This window comes from Dreissena polymorpha, chromosome 4, assembly GCF_020536995.1.
Source record: "Dreissena polymorpha isolate Duluth1 chromosome 4, UMN_Dpol_1.0, whole genome shotgun sequence".
NCBI classification, from domain to species: Eukaryota; Metazoa; Mollusca; class Bivalvia; order Myida; family Dreissenidae; genus Dreissena; species Dreissena polymorpha.
In genome coordinates this window covers 16702619-16729117 of record NC_068358.1, presented here as the reverse complement: position 1 = coordinate 16729117, position 26499 = coordinate 16702619, and the positions used below count along the sequence as shown (strand labels likewise).

Sequence of the window (26499 nt, the reverse complement as noted above, 5' to 3'; positions counted from 1 at the left end):
TTTTTGTTTTGTTAAATTCTGCTTGTATTAAAAGTGCTTACCTTATGAGTAATTTATTTTTTATGGTTAGATTTGTGTGTTTTATTATTTGCTGTATTAAACAGTATTGCATTCGCATTACAGCAGTCATTACACATACACATTCACTGCATAAGCCATTTACTGGTATTAAGCTTAGGTACTTATGCCATCTTTACTTGGGTCAGAGATTGAGAGATTTTGGGCTCTTGGGAATTTTCATAACCAATTCCCTCAGGCTAGGATTGGAATCTACAATGTTCTGATATGTAGCTGAGCACTGCTTGACTACCAACTTGGCTAGCCGGTTGGGCTGTCCAGGCTTACAGCAAGCAAGCTTCAGGTCTGAAGCTACCCTGTCCGCTTATGAGACTACGAAACATTTCATAGCTGTAAGTCTTCACAGCGGACAGTGTAGCTCTTGACCAGCCTGTGCTGATGCGTAGGCTGGTCTTAGCTCGTGACCAGCCTGTCCTGATGCGTAGGCAGGTCTTAGCTCCTGACCAGCCTGTGCTGATGCGTAGGCTGGTCTGGAGCTACACTGGTAGCATATTTTTAAGACCTTATTTTGCATGACGCATCTCAAGCTTCCCTTATACCTCAACTTGTTTTATCTTTATTTCAGCAAGAAACCCCATTTATTTACTGCATGTTGCTATATTGGTGCTCTTGTTGCCATTCGAAGGGAGTACTACCCAGTCGTTCTACCGCTGTTCAAGTATACGCTGTGAGTTAAGCTTGTTTACATTGATCACATCTTAGTGTGTTGTTAAATTAACCCCCATTGTTTAAGCGTACTGATAGCTGTAAATCCGTATTGAAAGATTATGTTGATTTTCATGATGTCAGTCAATGTGCTTCATTATCTTTGGGGATCTTCAGTTTTTTACCAGGTTTTCCGAAGGAAAAAACTGGTTATTAGATTGGCGAATGCGGGCGGGCTGGCTGGCGGGCGGGCGGAACAAGCTTGTCCGGGCCATAACTATGTCGTTCATTGTCAGATTTTAAAATCATTTGGCACATTTGTTCACCATCATTGGACGGTGTGTCGCGCGAAATAATTACGTCGATGTCTCCAAGGTCAAGGTCACACTTTGAGTTCAATGGTCAAAAATGGCCATAAATGAGCTTGTCAGAGCCATAACTATGTCGTTCATTGTCAGATTTTAAAATCATTTGGCACATTTGTTCACCATCATTGGACGGTGTGTCGCGCGAAATAATTATGTCGATATCTCCAAGTTTAAGGTCACACTTTGAGTTCAAAGGTCAAAAATGGCCATAAATGTCCCTTGAGATATAACCTTCATATTTGGTATGCATGTGTCTATGGACAAGGCCTTTCCATACACACAACAATTTTGACCCCTGTGACCTTGACCTTGAAGTAGGGGTCTGCGTTTAGGTTTCAAATCTGCGTTTAGGTTTCGAAAAATGCTCATAACTTCTATGTCCCTTGAGATATAACCTTCATATTTGGTATGCATGTGTATATGGACACCGCCTTTCCATACGCACACAAATTTTGACCATCCGTCCGTCCGTGTGTCCGTCCGAAAACTTTAACGTTGGTCATAACTTTTGCAATATTGAAGATAGCAACTTCATATTTGCCATGCATGTGTATCTTATGAAGCTGCACATTTTTAACCAGGTTTTCCGAAGGAAAAAACTGGTTATTAGATTGGCGAATGCGGGCGTGGCAAAAGGCTGGCTGGCTGGCGGGCTGGCTGGCGGGCGGGCGGAACAAGCTTGTCCGGGCCATAACTTTGTCGTTCATTGTGAGATTTTAAAATCATTTGGCACATTTGTTAACCATCATTAGACGGTGTGTCGCGCTAAAAAATTACGTCAATATCTCCAAGGTCAAGGTCACACTTTGAGTTCAAAGGTAAAAAATAGCCATAAATGAGCTTGTCTGGGCTATAACTATGTCATTCATTATGAGATTTTAAAATCATTTGGCACATTTATTCACCATCATGGGACGGTGTGTCGCACGAAAGAATCACGTCAATATCTCCAATGTCAAGGTCGCCACGACTAAAAATAGATTTATTTTAAAACAAACTTACAAAGGGGGTTAATTTTATTTGTTCATTTCAAAAGTTCTGTTTGAGTTGTCTCCCTTTATCAGATTTTTTTTCACAATGAAAACCTGGTTTTGTGACAATTTTGTCCCTTGTTTGTAATATTATGCAACACTTTGAATATCAGTTAAGTATTTAATACAGATAAGGTCATTATCTTGGCAGGATACAGTGAATCACTATTTAAGGCTGAATAAAATATCTGTATTTTAAATAAACCTAGTTGTTTCTTTTGCCACGTTCAAAGGTTTTTTTCATATTCTGTTGAATAGCTATGTAGATAAACTTTGGTTAAGACCCACATCATAAAAAAATATGTCTTAGCAGCCAGCTTGGAGCCAGACCAGCCTGCACATCCACGCAGGCTAGTAAAGAGCTACATGTGCCGCAAACAAAACCTTGCCTGACTTTACGGCTGACAGGGCAGCTCTTGGCCAGAATGCCCCGATGCGCAGGCTGATCTGGAGCTACATTTGTCAATCTTAACATGTGTATTTCTTTGCAGTAACCTCAAGGCTACTTTTTTAGTCCCCTACCGGTTTCACCGGAGGGGACTTAAGGTTTGCGCTCCGTCTGTCAGTCTGTCCGTCACACTTTTCTGGATCCTGCGATAACTTTTATAGTTCTTAATATTTTTTCATGAAACTTGAAACATGGATAGATGGCAATATGGACATTATGCACGTCATTTCATTTCGTTCCTATGTCAAAAATTCTGGTTGCTATGGCAACAAATAGACTAGAAATACTGCTGAAAATGGTGGTTTTCTGGATCCTGCGATAACTTTTATAGTTCTTAATATTTTTTCATGAAACTTGAAACATGGATAGATGGCAATATGGACATTATGCACGTCATTTCATTTCGTTCCTATGTCAAAAATTCTCGTTGCTATGGCAACAAATAGACTAGAATCACTGCTGAAAATGGTGGTTTTCTGGATCCTGCGATAACTTTCATAGTTTTTAATATTTTTTCATGAAACTTGAAACATGGATAGATGGCAATATGGACATTATGCACGTCATTTCATTTTGTTCCTACGTCAAAAATTCTGGTTGCTATGGCAACAAATATATTTAAAAAATATGGAATTTCTGACAATGGTGGAGCGGGTAGGGGACTTTTATTGCTGGGCAATAGTCTTGTTTCTAATAAGTCTGCTTTTTGTTAACCTATTTTATAAGACTAACCTTTAATGGTGGTAGTCATTAAAGGCAAATACTATGTGGATGAGCATGTACATTTTTATCTTCTGTGACTTTTAAAATAGTGTTCCAAAATGTTTAGAAGTGAAAGTATTTTTCCTCATATAGATATATTTCAATATATTTTAGTGCTGTTTTTGCTTCCAGTCTCTTTTCACATACTAGTATATGTTTACCCACTTTTCCAGGTCATTACTAGACAGCAGTGGATATGTTGATATTGGTGTGCCAAAGTCAAGAATTGTGGCTGAGTGTGAGGCCTGGCAGTTAGTGTACTCACCCCACAGTCGGTATGTGTAAAATCGTTCTAAAACATGTACATAAGTGATATTCCAGTGTAAATTGAGCTTTTTAAGTACTTACACAACGGCCACCCAAAAACTTTGCGAAACTTAAATTTCGCAAACTTATGTACCCTTTTTCCTGAATTTTTGCCTCTTTGAGATAAAGTATGCCATTTAAGTCATATTTTTTTGTTGATAATTAATTTGTTTTCTTAAAATTATTTTTTTTTCATGGAGAAATGTTTTATGAAAGTTGGTCATCCATGGGATATTTGCATTTTGCCCTTGGGATTTTTTGTTTTCCAATGGGATTTTTTGTTTTCCAATTGGATTTTTCATTTGTTCCCTTGGGAGTTTGTTTCCCACTTTTTGTAGAGGATTTTTTTTAATGATTTTGTACGATTGTTCATGTAAAACAGAATTCCATATTGTAAACGAAAAGAGGTATCAACTGAAAACTAAATTGGTAAGTAAATCTTGTTAAGGGAATATGAAATTCTTTAGAGCCATAACTCTTATTTCCATATTGTCAGATATAGTGCTCTTTATTAGCTTTTCAATTTATCATTTTTGAAAGTTTAAATGAGTTGATAGATCTTAATGAGGGTAAGTGCAGTGCATAAGAACCAAACTCCTGATTTATAATTTCAAATATATTGTCCATGTGAATGTTCATGCTGAAATTGTGTTCAAACCATATCTTTACTTTAGTATGAGGTTCAAGATGAAACTTCATACTTAAAAAGCTTTTATATTTGCAGTTATAAAAACTGAACTGCCACTTCAGTCTGACAAAATTAAACACATTTGGGTATATCAGACACAACTGTGACAGTTCTAGTTTTTAAATAAATAGTTAAAATATGAATGGCATTCTTGTGATATGGTTGTCGACATGCATCTACTTTTATAACTATCATCTTAAGATCTATTTCAGAGAGTTGAATATTGATTTGCTACCTGCTGCTCACAAGCAAACCTATGAGCGACTACAACATTGTTTGGGTGTGGAAAAGAACAAAGCTTTAATGGGACCAGTTTGTGTGGCTTCTGCACATCTCCCCTCCCACTCTGATATACACATATCCTGTCTTACAGGGGACAGAATCCAGGTATGTTGTTACCTCCCCTCCATCCTGATTTACACCTCCCATGTCTCAGGGAAGAGAATGAAAATTTGTTTTATCCCACATCAAAATTTGATTTACCGTACACCTCTCATGTCACACTGGGGCTGAGAATCTAGGTATGTTGTTTTCTCCCCTTTCACTCATTGATGCACATTTCCTGTCTCACAGGGGAGAAAATCAAAGTATGTTGTTACCTCCCCTCTTACATCTTCCCACTGGAAGGAAATCCATGTGTTGTATTCAATGTTGTGCTATCATGAAACTTATGAAAGTAATTGATTTGCCACGTCAGTGTACAGACTAAAGAATATTTGAAATAATGATTTGTTTTGCCACATGTTTTAGCACAAATGAATCAATTGACAGCATTATATATATATTTTCAAGATATCCTTATTGACTGCATTTGACAGTTACTTTCTAAAGTAAAAACAAACAGTAAAAAACGAAAATCAATGTGGCAAATATTATAATAAGGCTCTTCGGTTTTAAGGGTCAATTATACATGTAATATGAAAAATCTTGACCACTATTTATATGCTGAATATATTGTTTAGAAAAAACTAATACGATATAAGGAAAATGTAGTAACCACATTTTTGAAAAAAGTCCAAAATCAGAAACTGTTTTTGGAAAATATAAAAAAAAATCTCCACACAAATTCAATAAAAGAGTCTAACAGTTCCTGTGAAAAATAGTATGAACATTTAAGAGCATTGTTTAATTTAGAAAAAAAAAACAGAAAACCAAGAGCTACATAATATAGATATTAGTTTAAACATATTTATTGGTTCAGAACAATACATTATAATAGTCATGTGCATATCAAGAAGTAATTAAACCTATCATGGATAAGAAGACAAGCATCTTTGATGCTTATTTTAGTTCCCTTCCATGCTGGAGTTACATGACAAAAATGCAATGGATTGTTAAGGATGCTATTGTAAATCTTATAATAATAATATTGATATTGATGCAAATACTGGTGATTTTGATGAATCACAGAAGGAACTTTTTATGCCCCCAGATCAATTGATTGGGGGTATATTGTTTTTGGCCTGTCTGTCTGTCTTTCTGTCTGTCATGCTGTCCCAAAACTTTAACGTTAGGTAAAGTTTTGCAGTAACTTTTGAAATATTGAACATAGCAACTTTATATTTGGCATGCATGTGTATCTCATGGAGCTGCACATTTTGAGTGGTGAAAGGTCAAGGTCATCCTTCTAGGTCAAAGGTAAAAAAAATAAAAATTTGATATAGTAAAGTTTTGCAATAACTGTTGAAATATTGAGCATAGCAACTTTATATGTGGCATGCATGTGTATCTCATGGAGCTGCACATTTTGAGTGGTGAAAGGTCAAGGTCATCCTTCAAGGTCAAAGGTCGAAAATTTAAAACTTTAATATAGTAAAGTTTTGCAATAACTTTTGAAATATTGAACATAGCAACTTGATATTTGGCATGCATGTGTATCTCATGGAGCTGCACATTTTGAGCGGTGAACGGTCAAGGTCAAGGTCATCCTTAAAGGTCAAAGGTAAAAAAAAGCAAAGCGGTGCATTAGGGGGCATTGTGTATCTGACAAACACATCTCTTGTTAATTCTGATATTACAGAAGAAGAAATCTTGCTATCAGTGAAATCAGTGAATCCCGTAAAATCAAGTGTGGGTAAATAAGAAGAGAATCATCTTTTACATAGCATAGAAATTATTATTCCATATAACTGATATTTAACAGGCTATTTACAGAAAGCGTCTTCCCAGAAAGTTGGGCTTGTTCAAACTTAATGCCCATACATAAAAAGGGACCTACAAACAATTCTGATAGTTATAGGGGGATATCACTAATAGAATGATGTTTTAAGCAAAATGTATGTTTACATATTGAACAAAAGGCTTTTGTTTTGTCTTCTAGCATATGATAAAAAAGAACAGAGTTGTAGGCAGGGTTCTGAAATGGATATTTGACTATTGACAATGCATTTGTTTAGTATTCAATAATTAGTAAATATTTATGTAATACAAAACTATAACTATTATGTCCCATTTGTAGATTTTAAAAATGCATTTGATTATGTCAATAGAAGATGATTACTCTTTTCTTTATTGAATGATAATGTTGGTGGGAATCTATTACTGGCCATAAAAGCTCTATACAAAAAAGTTACAACACAAGTTAGGTCAAATAATAGGATAAGTGTTGTTATTGAATGTACTATGGGATAACGACAAGGGTATACTTTAAGTCCTACTCTTTTATGTTTGTATATCAATGAATTACATTAATATTTAAAAAGTAAGAACATAAGAATTATACAACTTACCCCAGCTTATGGCTTCAAATACAGTTTGAGGTCTACAACAGCAGCTAAATTATTTGCAAGAATTTTAGCAGTACATGTGTAGAAAGAGTTCACTCATATGCATGTAAACGATTTTATGTCAGCACCTAAGTACTTGTGTAATAATGCTATTATAGGTCATTGTGGTAGATATCAAGTACATATTTATTCATCTATGAGAGTTATAAAATATTGATTTCAAATACTGGAAACACCAAATTTCTGTTATATTAAAAGTGCTTTGAAATGTTGAAATGCTTTGATGAAATACGACATGTAAACTGGGTCACCAAACTACCCAATCTCTTGCAATCCATAGGGTTGCAATACTTGTGAAATGTTGAAATGCTTTGATGAAATACGACATGTAAACTGGGTCACCAAATTACCCAATCTCTTGCAATCCATAGGGTTGCAATACTTGTGGGAACAAGACGCGGTTGTTAATAAACCATTATTTATGCAAACTTATGCTCAACGATTGAAAGATATTTTTGTACAGCATTGGATAGAAACCAGTAATAGTTCTTCAAAACTAAAAACATACAATGGATTTAAAAGTGAAATTCAAGTTGAGTTATATTTAAATATTTAAACAATTCCTTAATTTCGAAATGTATATATATCTTATGAATTTCTCCCCATAAGCTCATGATTGAAAAGGGATGCTATATGAATATTGACAGGGACAAAAGGTGCTGTCCTTTTTGCAAAACTGATATTAAAATGAATTTCATTTTTTTCTTATATGCACAACATACTTGGACCATCATGAACATTATTTACCCATGAAGTACTATACACCAGCTACTACAAATAAATTTAATATTATCATGCTATGGCAACAAATAGACTAAAAATACTGCTGAAAATGGTGGTTTTCTGGATCCTGCGATAACTTATTAAGTTCTTAATATTTTTTCATGAAACTTAAAACATGGATAGATGACAATAATTATGGACATTATGCAGATCATTTCATTTTGTTCCTACTTCAAAAATTCTGGTTGCTATGGCAAAAAATATATAAAAAAAAATATGGAATTTCTGACAATGGTGGAGCCGGTAAGGGACTTTTATTGCTTGGCAATAGTCTTGTTATTTTATGCTTTTGAAAGAAGAAATACATTACTGAATAGCAGTTAAATGTCAATAGCTCCATTACATATGTATTTTTGCATATATGTGTATTGAAATGATTAACTATGCATTGTTAATTGTACTTGCAAGGGCCAGAAACCACGTAACAATAAACATTGTATCTCGAATCTTGCCTCATATTAACTAACCATTATTGGCATAACCAAAGTAAGGAACCAAAACTCTTGCAATGTATTCATGTAGGAGATTATTACTGCTTGTGCAAATTTAAACTTGTGTGAACTGAACAATGTTACACACCAGAAATAACAGCATCAATTAGTATATAAAAATGTTGTTGGCTTTATTTAAAGTCTTCCACTCTTATTGCAAATTATTGTATTTGAGCCTGGCCCTTGGAAAACGGGGCTTAATGCTTTTGTGTTAATTGTTGCACAGTCTAATCAGGGACAACACTTTCCTTGACTTTGACCATGTCCCTGGTATTTATTGTTTAAGGAAGTCTCTTCTCAGTGAAAATCCAGTTTAGGGGAAAAGTTTTGCACATGCTAATCTGGGACAACACTATCCATTATACATTAAGCCTCTTTTTTCCGATTGGCAGAGCATTTATTATTAATGTATTCTATGTATTGAATATTGAAGGGCCTCCCCTACTTTCTGGAGGACTGCAAGTCTGCCATGTCCCACAATGAAGCTCTAATGTGGAGCAGGGTGAACCCTTTCTCTCCGCTGGGTACAGGATATAGAATGAACCCATTCTAAATGTAGCTGCGTACCAGATATAAAATGAAAACATTACAAACTAGCTGGGAGCCAGATACATAAAAAAACATTACAAATGCAGCTGGGTATCAGACATGGAAGGAATCCATTACAAATGCAGCTCGGAACCAGATGCAAAACAAATCCGTCAACTGGAAATCAGAAACAGACAATAAATTGTTATTTCTTATGCAACTGATAATGCTTCAGTCACAAATAATCCGGTCGCCGGACGATGTATCCAATCTCCAGGCATCGGGAAGACTGGACACGTCGGAGCCATCCGCCGTCCGATGAGTGACACAGTTTAAAACCTCAGTCACAAATAGACACCGATCACCGTCCGATCAGCAGCCGACATTTTTTTTCCGCCCGGTGCTACAAATTGGCCCGGTTTCCGTGCGATCATCGGCCGGTCGCCAGCCCGATGAGCTGAAAAATACGACGGCGCTGATCGGACGGTGATCAGTGTCTATTTGTGACTGAGGTCTAATCGAATTTAGATAAATGAAGCAGGGAACCAGAATGAAAAGAATGAATCAATTTTAAAACCACACGAGAACCAGATGAAGAAAGAATCCATTTTAAAACCTCATGAGCATAAGATAAAGAACAAATCCATTTTGAATCCACATGAGAACCATATAAAGTATAAATCAATTCTAGATGTGCTATACATTATTATAAAGTTGTGTTAAAACCTGGATAAGATACTTGATATGTTGAAAGTGAAAACAACTAGTCATTCATTAAAAAACCAAACAATCATTATGCTTTGTCTATAATTTAATGCTGGTTAAGTACAGTTAAAATGGTGTTGACATGATCAATTCTCTCATGTTGTTTTTAGTTCCAGTATTTATTACTTAAAAAACAATATAATAGGAAATCTGGTCATTAATATCAGTTTCATTTCATTTTACTAGCTGCTTTCAAGTTGTTTGACTGTGAAATATATGAGGAATTATATACTAGTACCGGTAGATCTATACATGTACCATTATATACGGACACAGTCAGAAATGATCATTAACCAAACAGGATTACGAACTTGAAAACTCTAAAGGGCTTAAGTATTTTCCCTAGAGTCTCTTAAAAATAAAGGCTGAATTATTGCTATTTATTGTGTAGAATAATTGTTTCTGATTATTTTAGTGATTTTGTTCTTGTAAATATAGGATAATTAAACGCTTTTTGTAAGGTGTACTATGAAAATGTGTACTTTTGTTCCAATCTGATGCTGTGAATAAGTTTGAGCCCAAATTGCAACTCATTTAAAATACATTTATTTGTATTCAATTTAAAATTGTACGTGTTGTATCAGGCCAAGCAGTGTGTCATGCACTGCCTTTATATAAAATATAGAAGTTAAATTCTCGAGGTCCATATACTTATTTTCATTGACTTATGGAATATTGCATAATTGTATTTATTTATTTATTTTGTCGACTAATTAGTTGTTGATAAGTGCTGAAATCCCTGACATTGCTCTATTTTATTCGCTCCCTGTGATAATTGTTTTTGTTATAAGTCACATTGTATGTTTAAAGTTTCTAGTGGTTATTACTTGTATCACAGCTACATGTTTTATACGTATAATGTATCGGTAGATAGCGGTCATATAAATAATTCTGTTTTCTATTCCTCAATTATTTAATGTACTTACATGAGTGAATTGCGTAGAAGGTACTTATAAGATTGGACTGTATAATATATACATTTCGTAGCTATATCTTGTGTTATTAAAGCTGTTTTTACAAAAATGGTAACATTTTATTTATCAAAAGAGGGGTTTATTGGTTGTTATGGCTTATTTAACCTTCTTTGTTGTTTTTTCTTGAAACAAACCATAAATGTTCTGGTGTTATTGTTATATAAATATTATGTTTCACGTGTAATACATGTAACATTTCAGTATTAACATAATATAGACTTTAGTATTGCGATGTTTTCGCATTACAATTTGAAACTGTGTCCTGTAAAAAGAAGAACTTCATTTGCATTGTTATTTATGAACAGAGAAAACATTATTATGTGAATTATTTAAGAGACACTTTGCTAGTTGATCATTAAATGTAAATGCATTTGGTCATTTGTGACAAAATTCTACATTCGGCTTTAATCTTTTCCCAAAACGTGTATGCTTGTGCTTATTAAGTATTTTAAAGGAATTTCAATAAATCTAGGATGTCTACTGTATTTTTGTGATTGTTGTTTCCATTGTAAACGTTTCATGGGCTATGTTTTTATTACATGTATAATTCCATTACCTACTGATGAGGGCGTTCTCGTTTAAGGCGGATAGTAATATGAAAAGCCCCTAATAAAGCACGTTCTGATATAGCAGATTGTCTTCCGAACAGATGGTAAAATTAAGGTTACCAATTGCTTTCCAGCCAGGCTCCTGATGCTAAATATAGGAATCAAGAATAAAGATGTTCATCAATAAAGGTGTCAAATTTAAGCTGGCCCTTAATCACAAGGGGTGATATCATGTTCATTTCATTAATGACTACCCAGACTTCAGCAGCCAACACCCATAGGGCAGTGATCCGGAATCGACCCATAGATATGCTATCGTCTGAATTGTAACATTAGCGGCCATAACAACTATTTGACAGTCCACTAAGTAATTAATTTGTGAAGTTGTCAGGACTGCGATGGTAATGGGATCATCAGTATCCAAAGATAACTTTTATATTAAACACGTTTATTGTAATCAAAACACAAGAGTTAAAATAACATCTAATAAGTGACAAAAATAGTTACAACAGAAAAGAAACTTTCGGGAAAGTTGCAAAGTAAATAAAAAAAGAGTTGTTTGTTATGTAGTCGTCTGCGCCATTTTTGAAAAAAAAAGATATATTGAAAATGTCAGTTTTTTTACTTTGACGTTTCTCTTAAAACATAGACAAGGACGTTGCAGGATGTTAGCAAGGCTAATTTCTTTTATGCTATATTTGTGGAAACTTTGCGTGTCCTTTATGTGAACACAGTACAAAACAGTGTTTTGACAACAGGAACATAAAAGGTGATAGTTAGCAGCCTCGCAATGCCTCGCTCAGGTTCTTGCTTCGAAAGCATCGGTGAGTTGTTTTCCATGAACAGTTTTGCAGGTCATCCATTCAACAGACTTTCTGATGATGTTGGTGATCTTTCCTGGCACTCTGTAGTGTCTAAGTAGTCTCCAGAAAAACTCTCAGTCAACGCTGTCCCAGATTTTATTCACCAAAATGGCTACACTGATTGTATAAACCAAAATAGCTACCATGATTGTATACAACCAAATAGCTACCATGATTGTATACACTAAAATAGCAATCATGTTTGTATACAACCAAATAGCTACCATGATTGTATACACTAAAATAGCAATCATGATTGTATACAACCAAATAGCTACCATTATTGTATACAACCAAATAGCTACCCTAGTTGTATACACTAAAATAGCAATCATGTTTGTATTAAACTAGCTACCCTGATTGTATACTTATTGTAAACATATTTTTATTTGTTTAATATCATTATTGTTAGATTGTGTAGTGACTCTTTAAGCGTTAGCAGCAAAATTTAACGACTGGAAATTTGCATTAACTTATGTGTTGGTATTCACATAGAACAGGGCAGTCACAGTAACTTCAATTCATAGACAAATTTTGCATTTTATTTAAATCAAAACCCGACAGAAACAAAACAACACCAATCAAAACAACCGCAATTTTACAGTAAAATACATGTCAAGAGAATCTCTGAAAGAATCAGTAACAGTGGGGGATAGGTAATCAGATCCGTTCCTACACTTGTGGTGCTTTCCGGAGATTCAGTTGTTGTTGTTGATGATGATGCTGTTGTTGTTGCGGCCACTGTTGCTATTGTTGCTGCTGTTGTAGTTTCTACCATTGTTGATGCTGTTATTGTTGTTGATGTTGTTTTTTCTGCTGTAGTTGTTATTTCTGTTGTTGTTGTTGTTTCTGCTGCTGTTGTTGTTCCTGCTGTTTTTGTTGATTCTGTTGTTGTTGCTGCTACTGCTGTTGTTGTTGTGGCTGCCGTTTTTGTTGTGTCTGCTGTTGTGGTAGTTGCTGTTGTAGATTCTGCTGCTGTTTTTGTTGTTGCTGTTGTTGTGACTGCTGGTGTTATTGTTGTTCTTTCTGATGCTGTTGTTATCGTGGCTGCTGTTGTTGTGACTGGTGTTGTTGCTGTTGTTGTTTCTGCTTCTATTGTTGTGGTTGTTGTTTCTGGTTCCATTGTGGCTGTAGTTGTTATTTCATCTGTTGTTGTTTTTGTGACTGCTGTTGTTATTGTGGTTCTTGCAGCTGCTGTTGTTGTGGCTGTCGTTTGTGAAGTTGTGGCTGATGTTGTTTCTGTTGTTGTTTCTGCTTTCATTGTTGATGTTGTAGTTGTTGCTGCCGTTGTTGTTACTGATACTGTTTCTGCTTCTGTTGTTGCTGTTGTAGTTTCTACTGTCATTTTTGCTGTTGTTGTTGTGGCTACCATTGTTGTTGTTTGTGCTGTTGAGGCTGTTTCTCCTGTTGTTGAGGCTGAAGTTGTTGTTAACTCTGCTGTTGTTGCTGCCACTGTTGTTACTTTTGTTTCTGCTACCATTGTTGATGTTTTTTCTGCTGCCGTTGTTGTTGTTTCTGCCGCCATTCTTGTTGTTGTTTCCGCTGTTTTAGCTGTTTCTCCTGTTTGTTGGGGTTCGGTTGTTGTTTCTTTTGTTGTTGTGGCTGGTGTTGTTGTTTCTGCTGCCATTGTTGCTGTTGTTGCTGCTGTAACTGTTGTTGATTCTGCAGCCATTGTTGCTGTTGTAATTGTGGCTGCTGATGTTACTGTTGTTTTTACTGCTGTTGTCAATGTTGCTGCTGTTGTTGCTGTAGTTTTTGTTGATGTTACTGTTGTTGAGTGCAGTAATTCTGGAAAAAAACACACGATATTAGTGACAATAAAAGAACACGCTTCACAGATGTATGCCAAAAACGTTTCTCTTCATGAATAGAATATATATATATATATATATATATATATATATATATATATATATATATATATATATATATATATATATATATGTAGAAGCAATTGCAATCGTTGAGTAAATAGGTTCACTCGTCGAACGGTTGTGTAAGTTTGTATATTTGTTATGGTTTGCAAAAAGTATATTTGCAGCGGTTGTGTGTTGTTGTTGTAGTTAGCATTTGTGTAATGGTTGTGAAAGTTAATATACTTGTAATGGTTTGTAAATAAGTATTATTTGAGCGGTTGTGTAAGTTGTCAAATAGGAGTGAATGTGTAAGTTGGTATAATTGTAGTTATTATGTGCGTTTGTATGGTTCTACTGGTTGTGTGATTTTGTACATTTGTAGTGGCTGTGTTAGTTGTATGATTTAAGTGGTTTTTGTGATTTGGTGACATTGTAGTTGGTTGATTGAGTTATGTGATTGGAGTGGTTTTTAGCTCGGATGTTTTCGGAGAAAACCTGAGGTATTGTCATAGCCAGCTCGTCGTGTCATGTCTTTCCGCCGTCCGGCGCCCGCCTTGCTAAAACCTTAACATTGGTTCTTAAATCAAAGTGATTTCTTCTACAACTTTGAAACTTAGATGCACCTTGATGAGTTCTACACGCCACACCCATTTTTTGGTCACTAGGTCAAAGTTCAAGGTCACTGTGACCTCTAAAAAAAATCTGACAAACTTTCATTTATTCAAAACTGCACCCGCAGCCGAGCGTTGGCACCTGTTATGCAGTACTCTTGTTAAGATTAAGTACACTTGTAGTGGTTCTGTAAATTGGTATAATTGAAGTGCATGTGCGACTTAGTGTAATCGTAGTGGTGTGTAAGTTGGTATGATTTACGCACAGTGTTTGTGTAAGTTGGTATAACTGTAATGCTTGTGTAATTAAGTTGGAATAATCGCAGTGGTTGTGTAAGTTGGAATAATGATAGTGGTTGTGTGAGTTGGTATTATGATAGTGGTTTTGTGAGTTGGTATAATTATAATGGTTGTCTGAGTCGGATCAATCATCGTGGTTGTGTAAATTTTGTATACTTTTATTGGTTATGTCGGTTAACTAGTGTATTTATTGTTGTTGTGTTAGTTGTTATGATTGTAGTCGTTGTTTAAGTTGGTTTTATTATGGTGGTTGTTTGAGTTAGACTCATTGAAGTGGTTGTAATGCGTGTAGTGGTTTTGTTAGTTTTTTTACTTGGTATACCTGAAGTGGTTTTAATGTTAAAATAATTGCAGTTATTGTGGGATCAAGTTTAATTGTAGTTGTTGTGTAAGTTAACACAATTGCAGTTGTTGTGTGATTTGGTATAATTGTGGTGGTTGTTTATGTCGGTATAACTGTAGCGGTTGAGTACGTTGATATAATTTAGGATTGTCAGTATCATAATTTACCACATGGAACTAAAACAAAGTGAAAATAAATAGGAATAAGCTGTGAGGAAATCAATCGCAATAATAAATAGAGGATATTTGTTGGATTCGGTGGAATATCGAATTTATTTCACGAGTGATCATATAAAATAATATTTTCACGAGTGGCGCAGCCACAAGTGAAAATATGTATTTTTTATGATCACGAGTGAAATAAAATCGATATTCCATCGAATCCAACGAATTTTCTTTTTATTTTGTGCTTTTTTTCACTGTTTTTTACATCGCAAAAGAGTTTAACTGGATAATTTCGCTGGATTTATGACGTCATTTCGTCAAAAAAATGACGTCATTTCACAGTAAAACAGTGAAAAATATCGTTATTTTTCACTGTTATTTTTCACTGTTTAAAACAGTGAAATACCAGTTTTATTTCACTAATATTTCTCTATAAACCACCGGAAAGCATAAAATAAAACAGTTTATTCCCGTTACGTTAACTGTTTCAGTGGAATGCATATAACCTCATTCATAGGCATTCATATTCACATTACTTGATTTCTCGTTCATGTCGTTAATATTATCACTGAGCTGGTTAATTTAAATGTAAATATAACTGTTTTGAGTCAGTAAGGAAGCGAAATGTACCTTTATTGTAGCTATTATTCAAACAATGTGTTTGTAATTATGCTTTACGTATCAAAAGCTCAAGAACGATACTCGTTCGATTGATCACATTTCCAGATTTCATACATAAGGAAAATGATGTCAAACGTAGCATGTCGTGCCACTACGACCACTGATGTAAATAAACGGTTATATTTGGGCGTTACCCTTTTCGTTCAGCAGCATAGCCGTCCCGTTAGCCGCTAAAGCCGTGGCGTTCTTGTCCGAGTTGCACTTCTTTGGGAACACAGTCACGTTCACAGTGGGACCGAGTTTCTCAATGGCCTATATTAAATGAGACTTGTTCTGGGAAAACTGGTCTTAATACGTATGTGTTAAGTGTCAGCCTGTGCATTCCACACAGGCTAATCAGAGACGAAACTTTTCAGATTTTCGTTAGTAGAAACTTCGCTTAAACAATATTACAGTTTATAAACTCACAAGTGTAATACATGTGCTAGGTATGCATTTAAATCAATAAAATAAAATTTATTACATATAATTTGTATTATTCAATAAAAAATAGTGTGTGCCATATACTAAATAATCGGCAATGAGCTTTTGTTTACATTAGATTGTGTGCAAACGCCTGGTTGGGGTAACGACCTAGCAAAACTACAAACTGACCTTCCATCTAAAAAGTGGTCATCTTAGAACATCGGTCACCTATCTACAGCGGTCACCTTGTTCATTTCCATTGACTGACCTCTGTTCTCAGGTTGGACCGTAATTTTATCAGATTCTCAATGGAAACATTATGAATCTTATCCATTATTTACAAGATCATCACCAGTATGATCATTAGCCTACGGTACTCACCATGCACGAGAACTTGTGGAAAGCGGGGCTACTGCTTAATGGCGTGTCCCTGTTATAGACCGTCAGATAGGTGACGCCTCCCGAGGTCACGTTATACAGGCAGGCCAGAACGCCTCGCTCTGAAGTGAGATGTACACAGATGAAGTAATGCATACACATTTGCTTAACTAAATTACTTAACTATCAATTTACAAAATTAATATTTAAGATATAAGGCTTGATTAGAGAAAATCGCAGTACGCCGTTTTTGCGTCCACCAGATCCGCTATCAAGTCACTCAAGGTATCGTGGTCTAATTCGCGGACATGGTTACCCATGACAGGGCTGGTCTGGAGCTAAGCTTGCCGCTTAAAGGGGCCTTTTCACGTTTTGGTAAATTGACGAAAAAAAAATCAGATTAGCAAAGTTTCGTTTTAGTTATGATATTCGTGAGGAAATGGCAATACTGAACATTTACCATGCTCTAAATTATCCATTATATGCATCTTTTGAAGATGTAAAAACCTGAAAAATAATTTATTATATGCATCTTTTGACGATTTAAAAACCTGAAAAATATCAAATATCATGAGCATGGATGGCGAGTGGTCTAAGCGGAAGACTTTACTCCCGGACTCCAGGGGTCAGTGGTTCGAGCCCAGTTGAGGGTTACTTTAAAAAAAAAACAAATATGGTATTTTTACTGGAGATTTTTAGATCCAATGTTTAAATTTATCAATATAAAGCATTTAATGACAAACTTCAATACATGCAAAAATCTGGGAAAATGCCCCTTTAATCGAAAGACGCGGATATATAAGTATTTAATTCCACGTGCAGCGCTGGTATAATGCATATATTTACCAGAAAACATTTGCGGCGTAGAGCAGAGCGTGTAGTTAAAAACGATGTTTTGTTTCGTGTCCAACACGTTCATGCTCGTGTTACTGGACAGGTGGCAGGTATTGTACGTGTAGGTACCGAACAGGTCCGCGGGACATAGAGCCTGGGCGTTGGACTCGTAACCTGAAAAAGCAGTGGGAACGCATTTTGTTTTGTTTAAATAATAATGCATGTGCGTAAAGTTTATTCCAAGATAAGCATGTGTAGTCCTCACAGGCTATTCACGGAAGACACTTTCCGCTTTCGGTATGCTTAGATGAATGGGGGGCTTAGCGAAAATCCAGTTAAGGTGGGAAGTGTCATCTCTGATCAATCTGTGCACACTGCACAGTCTTAGATGGGGCGACACATGCATTAAGCCACGTTTTCCCTGAGCTCGGCTCAAATATTTTGTCAATGAGAAGAAATCATCAAATATAACGTTCATTAATGTTGGCACCTACCTACTCTCAACATGAGGTGATGAGCGTATGGCTGGTCGTAGTTCGGCAAGTTGCACGCCATCGAAATGTTGAGACTACCCGAGTTGAAATGCGGTACAAATTGATAACCTCGCACATCCGCTTCTGAAACAGTTTCATTCGAACATCGCTATGGGAAAACGGGGTTTAAATTATGTGTTTAAAATTTCGTCCGCACAGGCTTATTAGGGACGACACGATCCGCTGTATTGTATTGTTCGTTTAAAGGAAGCAAATTGCAGCTTATATATAAAGTGTCGTACCTGATTAGCCTGTGCGGACTGCAGAGTCAAATATGGGACGACAATTTAAGCACATGCGTTAAGTTTTTCTCAGAGCGAGGCTCATTTTTTTTCAAACGTGTTTTACTTGTGGCTTTATAGTAGATGGTCTTGTTGGCGGATGCTTGTCGGATGTCCAGGCACGTAAAGATGAAAGCAAACATATCGACGAAGATCTCGACCTCCTTCGTCGACCTGCAAAAGATTGCAGCTCACCGTAATTTATAAACAGCACGGACATTGATTTTTTACTGTTATTCTAATAAATGTGAAGTTGCTGTAAAAGGGAAATTATCACTCTTAACACCGCGTTATTTAAAAAAAACAACAACATTATAATGAAATATTTTAGTTTTCAGTCAAAGCGATGAGCAAAACATCGAAGCAACGTTATAACGTGAAATTTTAATAATTTGATATACACAATTTTAAATCTTTTGTGTCACGCTTTTGAATTTTCAGATAGAAGGAAGTCATATACATTTATAGACTTTTGATGAAAGTTTTACAATGCCTTTTTTTGCAAATTTCAGAAACCAACTTCTTCAATTTACTAAAACATGATATATAATCTCGTTGCGTCTACTTATTCATGAAAAAAATATGCATGAAACTATTTATTTGCAAAAATGACCAAAATTACACTTTTTAAACAAATGTGCATAAGACTAAGTATTGGGGGAAGTAGCTTCGTAAAACTGGACATTGGATCAAGCTGTGCACAGGATCCATGCTGACTCCTCTTTACGCCCGATCATGAAATTCGTGTTTTTTTCACTAAGTCACGTCGCAATTATCATAGAATTAAACCAGGCTCAGGGAAAACATGACTTAATTCACTGTGCGTAAGAAGAGTTGTTCGAGATAAACATTTGCTGTCCGCACAGGCTAATCAGAGACGACACTTTCCGACTAAACGAAATGGTCGCTGAAAAGAGATTTCCTTTAAACGAAAAATGCAATAAAATCGTAAAGTGTCGTCCTTGATTAGCCTGCGCGAACCGCACGTTCTAATTTGGAACGACACTTCACGCACATGTATGAACCCATTTATGCCTAGCGTCTAGAAAAAAAGGCCTTGGCAAACAGCGAAGACCCAGATGAGGTCCATCAGGGTCCGCGCTGTTTGCTTAAAGGAATTTAATTAAGAAATGTTCTATATATAGAAAAAAATATTCTAGACATTCCTAATTTTGGAAATAAATTGATCCAATTTAGAAGTATGGGAGAGTCCACTAGGCATGGGTTAAAATCCGTATCCCCAGAGCGTAGCTTATATATAAATGACGACTTTGATTACCGTAAGAGATACTTGGAGTCCTGCTTCTCCACGCACGAGAAGTTCATCCGGCTGTAGCCGGCCTTGAACGGCTGACCGGAAGTTCGCGACACTATCGGGTAGTTGAACACGTGAGTGGCGTTTACGAGTATCTCGCCGTCCACCGTAGTGGTCCAGGCGCCCTTGAAGTCCGCCGGGAACGTGCAACCCTGCACTGAAATGTACGAGTGTGGTAAGGGCATCAGTTTTAGCATCTTTAGCATTATTTCGTTCACATGCCTAAAAAAATCATATGTGTGTAAGTCAGAGTTAATAACAAGTCTCGGTGCGTCTTCACGAATGCCGAATGTGCGGATCAATCAGTGTCTTATAAGTATTATTGTGTATATGTTTTCTTTATCTAAGTTCTCACCTAATGCAGCCTCAAAAGCGGAAGGGCTGTAACCTAAAACCAAATAATTACCCGAACATTTTATTTGACAATTGTTTTTAAGACTGTTTTCACATAGCGTAGCATTCGGTATATTTTTGTGTAAAAGCCAAGTTAGGAGAATTTTAGATGTACATTTACAAATTTATTTTATTTTAATGTCACGTTGTATTTGCCGAATAAAGCGTTTGTGATATGTCTCGCGTTGCCAATAATAATAATATGTATTTTACTATTCCATTTTGTAAATTATAATTAAACTAGAAGAAAGTTACAAACCAGAGTAACTAGAAATCACAAAGAAAAATATAATAGATCCGTCCATAATGTGTAGTATCCACAAACTCATAACGGTAGAAATATTTGAAAATAAAATGAAAAAAAAAAGAAATGAACCTAATAGGTTATTAATAAACTGACATATACAGATATTCTTCAATCGGTATATATAACGAAAATATTGAAAATAATTTGTCATTACGTAATAGTGTTTCCATACTCGATGTAACTGTTGAAAACACTTCCAACTGTCTCACAGTGCTGTTGTTCGTTTCATCATAGAGCACAATAACTGTGAACAATATAGAACGGTCCGAAGGCCCCGCCAAAGAAATCGTACTTCAATAGTGTTTTTCTGGGCATAGAAACTGTGAATTATCTGAATATGTATTACATGTATTTTGGTGTTTTTTTAAAATATGAAAGACATTTCAATAATACACGATTTGTTTTGAAAGAAATATCGAAGGAAAACGCACATTGCGGACTGGTACACTTTTAACATCATTAATTTAGCGAAGTTTAAGCAGAAGTCTTAATATTTTATTCCTTGAGCCAACCGGCCTAGCTCTGAGAAAACAGGGCCATTTATATGAGCGTAGTGTCGTCGACGATAAGCATGTGCGATCCACACACGCTAACAAGAGACTATTGTTTCCGCTTTTATGGAATTTTTCGTTTAAAGGATGTCTCTTCTACACGGAAATCCACTCAAGGCGAAAAGTGTCACCCCCGATTAGCCCGTGCGGACTTCGCATGCTTATCCGGGAAAACACTGTACGCACTGTTTTATAATTATGACACTATTGTGTATATGACTTATATAAACGTCAACTCTAATGAGTATTAACTAATGTAAATAACAACACAACACGTGCTTCTGCTAAGACGTTTAATATAGAAGTGCGGCATCAGAAAACAGGGTACAGGGTTAACGTTGGCGGGAGCCGTAGTCTGTTTCACAATATAAATAGTGGTGGCTATAGTCTATTTCATAGTAGAACATTTCATAATAGAACACGCACATGAATTATGCCCCGTTACTTTACGCACATGAATTATGCCCCGTTACTTTACGCACATGATTTATGCCCCGTTACTTTACGCACATGAATAATGCCCCGTAACTTTACGCCCATGAATTATGCCCCGTTACTTTACGCACATTAATTATGCCCCGTTACTTTAAGCACATGAATTATGCCCCGTTACTTTACGCACATGAATTATGCCCCGTTACTTTACGCACATGAATTATGACCCGTTACTTTACGCACATGTATTATGCCTGTTACTTTACGCACATGAATTATGCCCCGTTACTTTACGCACATAAATTATGCCCCGTTACTTTACGCACATGAATTATGCCCAGTTACTTTACGCACATGAATTATGCCCCATTACTTTACGCACATGAATTATGCCTCGTTACTTTACGCACATGAATTATGCCCCGTTACTTTACGCACATGAATTATGCCCCGTTACTTTACGCACATGAATAATGCCCCGTAACTTTACGCACATGAATTATGCCCCGTTACTTTACGCACCTGAATTATGCCCCGTTACTTTACGCACATGAATTATGCCCCGTTACTTTACGCACATGAATTATGACCCGTTACTTTACGCACATGTATTATGCCCTGTTACTTTACGCACATGAATTATGCCCCGTTACTTTACTCACATGAATTATGACCCGTTACTTTACGCACATGAATTATGCCCAGTTACTTCAAGCACATGAATTATGCCCCGTTACTTTACGCACATGAATTATGACCCGTTACTTTACTCACATTAATTATGCCCCGTTACTTTACGCACACAAATTATGACCCGTTACTTTACGCACATGAATTATGACCCGTTTTTTTAGCCACATGAATTATGCCCCTTTTTTTTACGCACATGAATTATACCCCGTTTTCCCAAAGTGATGCATAGAGCGCACGAAGCTGCTTCAACACATACTATAATTAGTGACAATATTCAAGAACATTTATTGGTAGCTCTTTGTGATTTCTGACATTACCTTTTCCGAAATTTAATGTAATTGTTCATGTATTTTCCTGATAAAAGGAATCGCTCAGTTCATAGAATGAACTTCGGCGCAAAAAGTAAATAGACAACCCAAAACAAATGATAAAACAAATTGCAACACGCGTTCAAGCAAATATCTGTCAATAAACAGTCGGTCAGATCTCTGGTCAAAACAAAAATCGGTTTATTGAAAGGCTTTTGTCCAAACGTTTGTAACTTCAAATAAAAACATGTTGCATTCCTGGTTTCTAGTTTATTACAATCAGAAGATGCATTTGCATTCATGAGTTTGACTTAAAAACATGGGTACCACATAACGTAAGATACAAGTGAGGAACACAAATAATTGTCAAGTTTTCAATAGAAAGCTACATGATTTACAATAAAAATAAGCAGAAATATAGTTATACTTGTATAATTGTTTAGGAGCAAAATTTCTTTGTTTACTTGACATGCTTTGTTCTAAATAAAATGGCGATTTTGCTTTTAAATAAGTTAAGAAACTAATATAGGAGCCTCGCTCACTGGGAACACAGGTCAGCATCAAGTGTTGTCCCAGAGTAGCCTGTGCAGTATGCAAAGGCTAATCAGGGATGACACTTTCCGCTTCAACTGAATTTTTGCTAAAAACAGATGGCTTTAGACAAACGAAACAACAAAAGTGTAGTGATTTTCCTGATTAGCCTGTGCAGACTGCAAGGCCAATCTGGGACAATACTTTACTCAATTACAATTTACCCGTTTTTCAGAGAGCGCGGCTCATATGGTATTAATCTCAAAATGAAACATGAACTTAAATAATCTGGCCTGATCAAAGTAACCACTCTCTTTAGCTCTATCTAAATCTGTACGTATTCATTAAGCTATTGTTTTACTCAGACTTAACAAGCATTTTCATTGGTCAATATTTTCAATAAAGATTAAAATTCCAATGTGGACTATTCATAGTCATGGAGCAAAAATACTTTTGCTCAAAACACAGTGAAGATGAACAGGGCTGTCACATATCTTCTAATACGAAAAACATAGATTCAAATAATATTAAAAAACCAAGCCAAAAATGTTGCTATAATATAAAGCAGATTGAAGCAATATAATTATACAGAAAATCACAAATAAAACAAGCAAATTCGTTGAATTGATATCCCCGCCAATATGCTTCTGGACACAAAAGTATATATATATATTTATATTTTTATATTTGACACTCAAAAAAAGAATTTTTTAAAGATACAAAGGGCTATAACTCCGTTATTAACAGATGGTGTACAATGCCATTTGGCATGCATCATCCTCTTATCCATATATATACTCATACCGAGTCTCAATGAAATCTGCCAAAGCACTTCCAAGATATGGCTCCGGACACACAAAAAAGCATTATTTCAAGATACAAAGGGCCATAACTTCGTTATTAACAGAGGGTGTACAATGCCATTAGGCGTGCATCATCCTGTTATCCATATATATACTACTACCAAGTTTCAATGAAATCCGCCTAAGCACTTCCAAGATATGGCTCTGGACGGACGGATGGAAGGAGGGACGGACAAAGCCAAAACAATATCCCTCCGCCGATGGCGGGGGATAATAACCATTAATATATTTTTCATTGCAAAACATATTAAATGTCATCAAACAGTGTTTCTCTTTGTTCAAATGCCCAAAATATGGTACCAGAATTTGTGAATGTGTTAAGTTCTAAAATACTCATGAAATTAAACTTTTTTTAATGGTGAAATGGTCCATCAAAAAAATAACATCTATTGCACTCTTTACATGATAAAAAGGTTATTCGCAAAGAATAACATGGTGAAACAGGCTTTCAGTCCATACTGACTCACAGTTTAATACTCATGACATATCATAGTCTCTTATTCATGATTATTATAATAGTCTAACACTAATGATATATACAGGCAATACAGAATTATGCTTCATTTAAACAATTAATACTCTTGTTACAATTAAAGAAAAACATAATACATGTAGTTCACACTGCCTAAATACCGACCAATCTTTCTCTTTACAAGTAGTACCTTTCTCACTAACATATGAGCAATAGAATTCTGATTTAATTGAAATAAATAAAAACAAGCACATTTGTTGAATTGATAAACCCCACCAAATAAACTTTGTTTATGGCTCGGTGCAAATCCCTTGATGTACAGTAGAATAATTAAGTGCAGGGTTATAGTTAATGAGTAATAATTAAGTGCAGGGTTATAGTTAATGAGTAATAATTAAAGAGTAGGGTAATTGTTTTTATTAATTGCAATTCTCCTTATTGATATCTACACACCCATGAAGTTTCATGTTGAAATCTTGTAGTGTATCCTAGATATAGCCTTAAAAAGTTACATCATACAAAAACAACAAAGGGAAATTACTCTTAGTAAAGAAAGTTCAGGGTTATGGTTTGTGTGCATAGCACTTCTTCCCGTTGACTTCTACACACCTATGAAGTTTCATGCTGAAATGTTGTATCACATCTGAGATAAAGGCATGAAAAGTTACATCATACAAAAAAATAAAAGGGTATAAGAAAGTGAATGGTTATGGTTCTTAAACAGGGCACTTCTCCTCATTGATATTTATACATCCATGAAGTTCCATGTTGATATAAAAGTTTTGAGACCGACAGACGGACTGACAGAAGCCCAATTTTAGACCTCTCCGCCTTTGGCAGGTAATAACGATATGACAAATGTTATAAGGTCACCTCAACAAATTTCAGATTCACAGATCTAAGTACATTCAATTAGTTTTTCACTCCAGAATATATTAGTTATATCAGTTACATGGGTAGCCATGCTTGTATACTTCCAACACCGAGCTATATAGTAAAATATATAGTCTAAATATAATGTAAATGGACGTGTACACTTATGAAAGACACCAAACATATCACTATAAGAACAAAAACATAAACATACTGATGCAATCTTGACTTAAACAGATCTTTAGAACATTTACAATGACAAATTAACTTTTCATGTTTAAAAGATACATGTTTAATAATTTTGAGACAAACATCTGCTATGCTGGATATTTCAGATTTTTTGTTAAAGGGATTGTTAACCACAAATGACGAAAAAAGAAAAGTTCCAAAATACCGTATTTTTACAATTATAAGTTTATATTGATTCAAATATCACGACGGGTATATTACATTACTTGAAAAAAGTTCATATTTTCAATATATTCTGTAATTAAATTTCGTGATGTGAAATCGAAAGTACATCACGAAAATAGGTGACATAACGATATACACACTATAAATAACGCAAGTAGATTGATTATTTTGTATATAAAATATAAACCATTCATGCACAATTTCCATTCCTGGGTTGCCCACGTGAAGATGATGATCAATCTACTTGCGTTATTTATAGTTAACTGGTAGTTACCTGGTTCCTGTACCCAGTAAAATTTATTACCGAATATACTGAAAATATGAAAACTTAACAACTTTTTTCAAGTAATGTAATATACCAGTCTTGATATTTTAATCAATATAAACTAATAATTGTAAACAAATACGGTATTTTAAAACTTATCTTTTTTTGTCATTCATGGTTGACAGTCCCTTTAATATGCATGTGTGTGTCTTCCCTGTTAGCCTCTCCATCAGCAGGGATTTATGTGGGAACAACACTTTACACACATGCATTTATTATTAAGCCACATTATTGACATATGTTTGTAAATAAAATATGATCAAAACAGATTCACTTTCTTAAAGACAATGCCAGGGATGAACGTGTGTAAGTGGTGCATGTACTTATTACAACTGTGACACATACACCAGTCATGAACTGTGACACATACACCAGTCATGAACAGTGACACATACACCAGTCATGAACTGTGACACATACACCAGTCATGAACTGTGACACATACACCAGTCATGAACTGTGACACATACACCAGTTATGAATTCAACCCTCGATATTGTTTCTATTGCCATAGGAGGAAGAACAGCAATTATAGCCAGGAGGAAGAACAGCAATTATAGCCAGGAGGA

At 35.5% G+C, this 26499-nt stretch overlaps 3 protein-coding genes across 27 annotated transcripts in view; 1 reads left to right on the top strand and 2 right to left on the bottom strand.

The window, feature by feature from the left end:
- LOC127875989 (WD repeat-containing protein 17-like) overlaps positions 1-10827 on the top strand; it is a 245600-nt gene extending 234773 nt beyond the window's left edge. For all 5 annotated transcript variants that reach the window (XM_052420798.1, XM_052420800.1, XM_052420797.1 and 2 more), the window contains 4 exons: positions 644-745; positions 3506-3607; positions 4539-4713; positions 8820-10827. In XM_052420798.1, the coding sequence (XP_052276758.1) occupies positions 644-745; positions 3506-3607; positions 4539-4713; positions 8820-8939 (499 nt within the window). In that variant the 3' untranslated portion in view covers positions 8940-10827. The remainder of the gene's footprint in view (positions 1-643; positions 746-3505; positions 3608-4538; positions 4714-8819) is intronic.
- LOC127875987 (TBC1 domain family member 1-like) overlaps positions 1-26499 on the bottom strand; it is a 277043-nt gene that overhangs the window by 149268 nt on the left and 101276 nt on the right. The window lies entirely within an intron of this gene.
- On the bottom strand, positions 12591-17099 carry LOC127875995 (mucin-22-like). Its single transcript, XM_052420810.1, has 4 exons — positions 17046-17099; positions 16806-16924; positions 16154-16271; positions 12591-13852 (listed from the first exon to the last, which is right to left on the bottom strand). The coding sequence occupies exons 2-4, from the start codon at positions 16806-16808 to the stop codon at positions 12663-12665; spliced, it is 1311 nt and encodes a 436-aa protein (XP_052276770.1). The 5' UTR covers positions 16809-16924; positions 17046-17099; the 3' UTR covers positions 12591-12662.

Bases quoted from the DNA above. Each gene is read 5' to 3' on its own strand.
- LOC127875995 (XM_052420810.1), bottom strand. The intron at 13,853-16,153 runs GTAACGCCCAAA...GTTTTTTTCCAG, and splicing joins TATGCTGCTGAACGAAAAGG to AATTACTGCACTCAACAACA.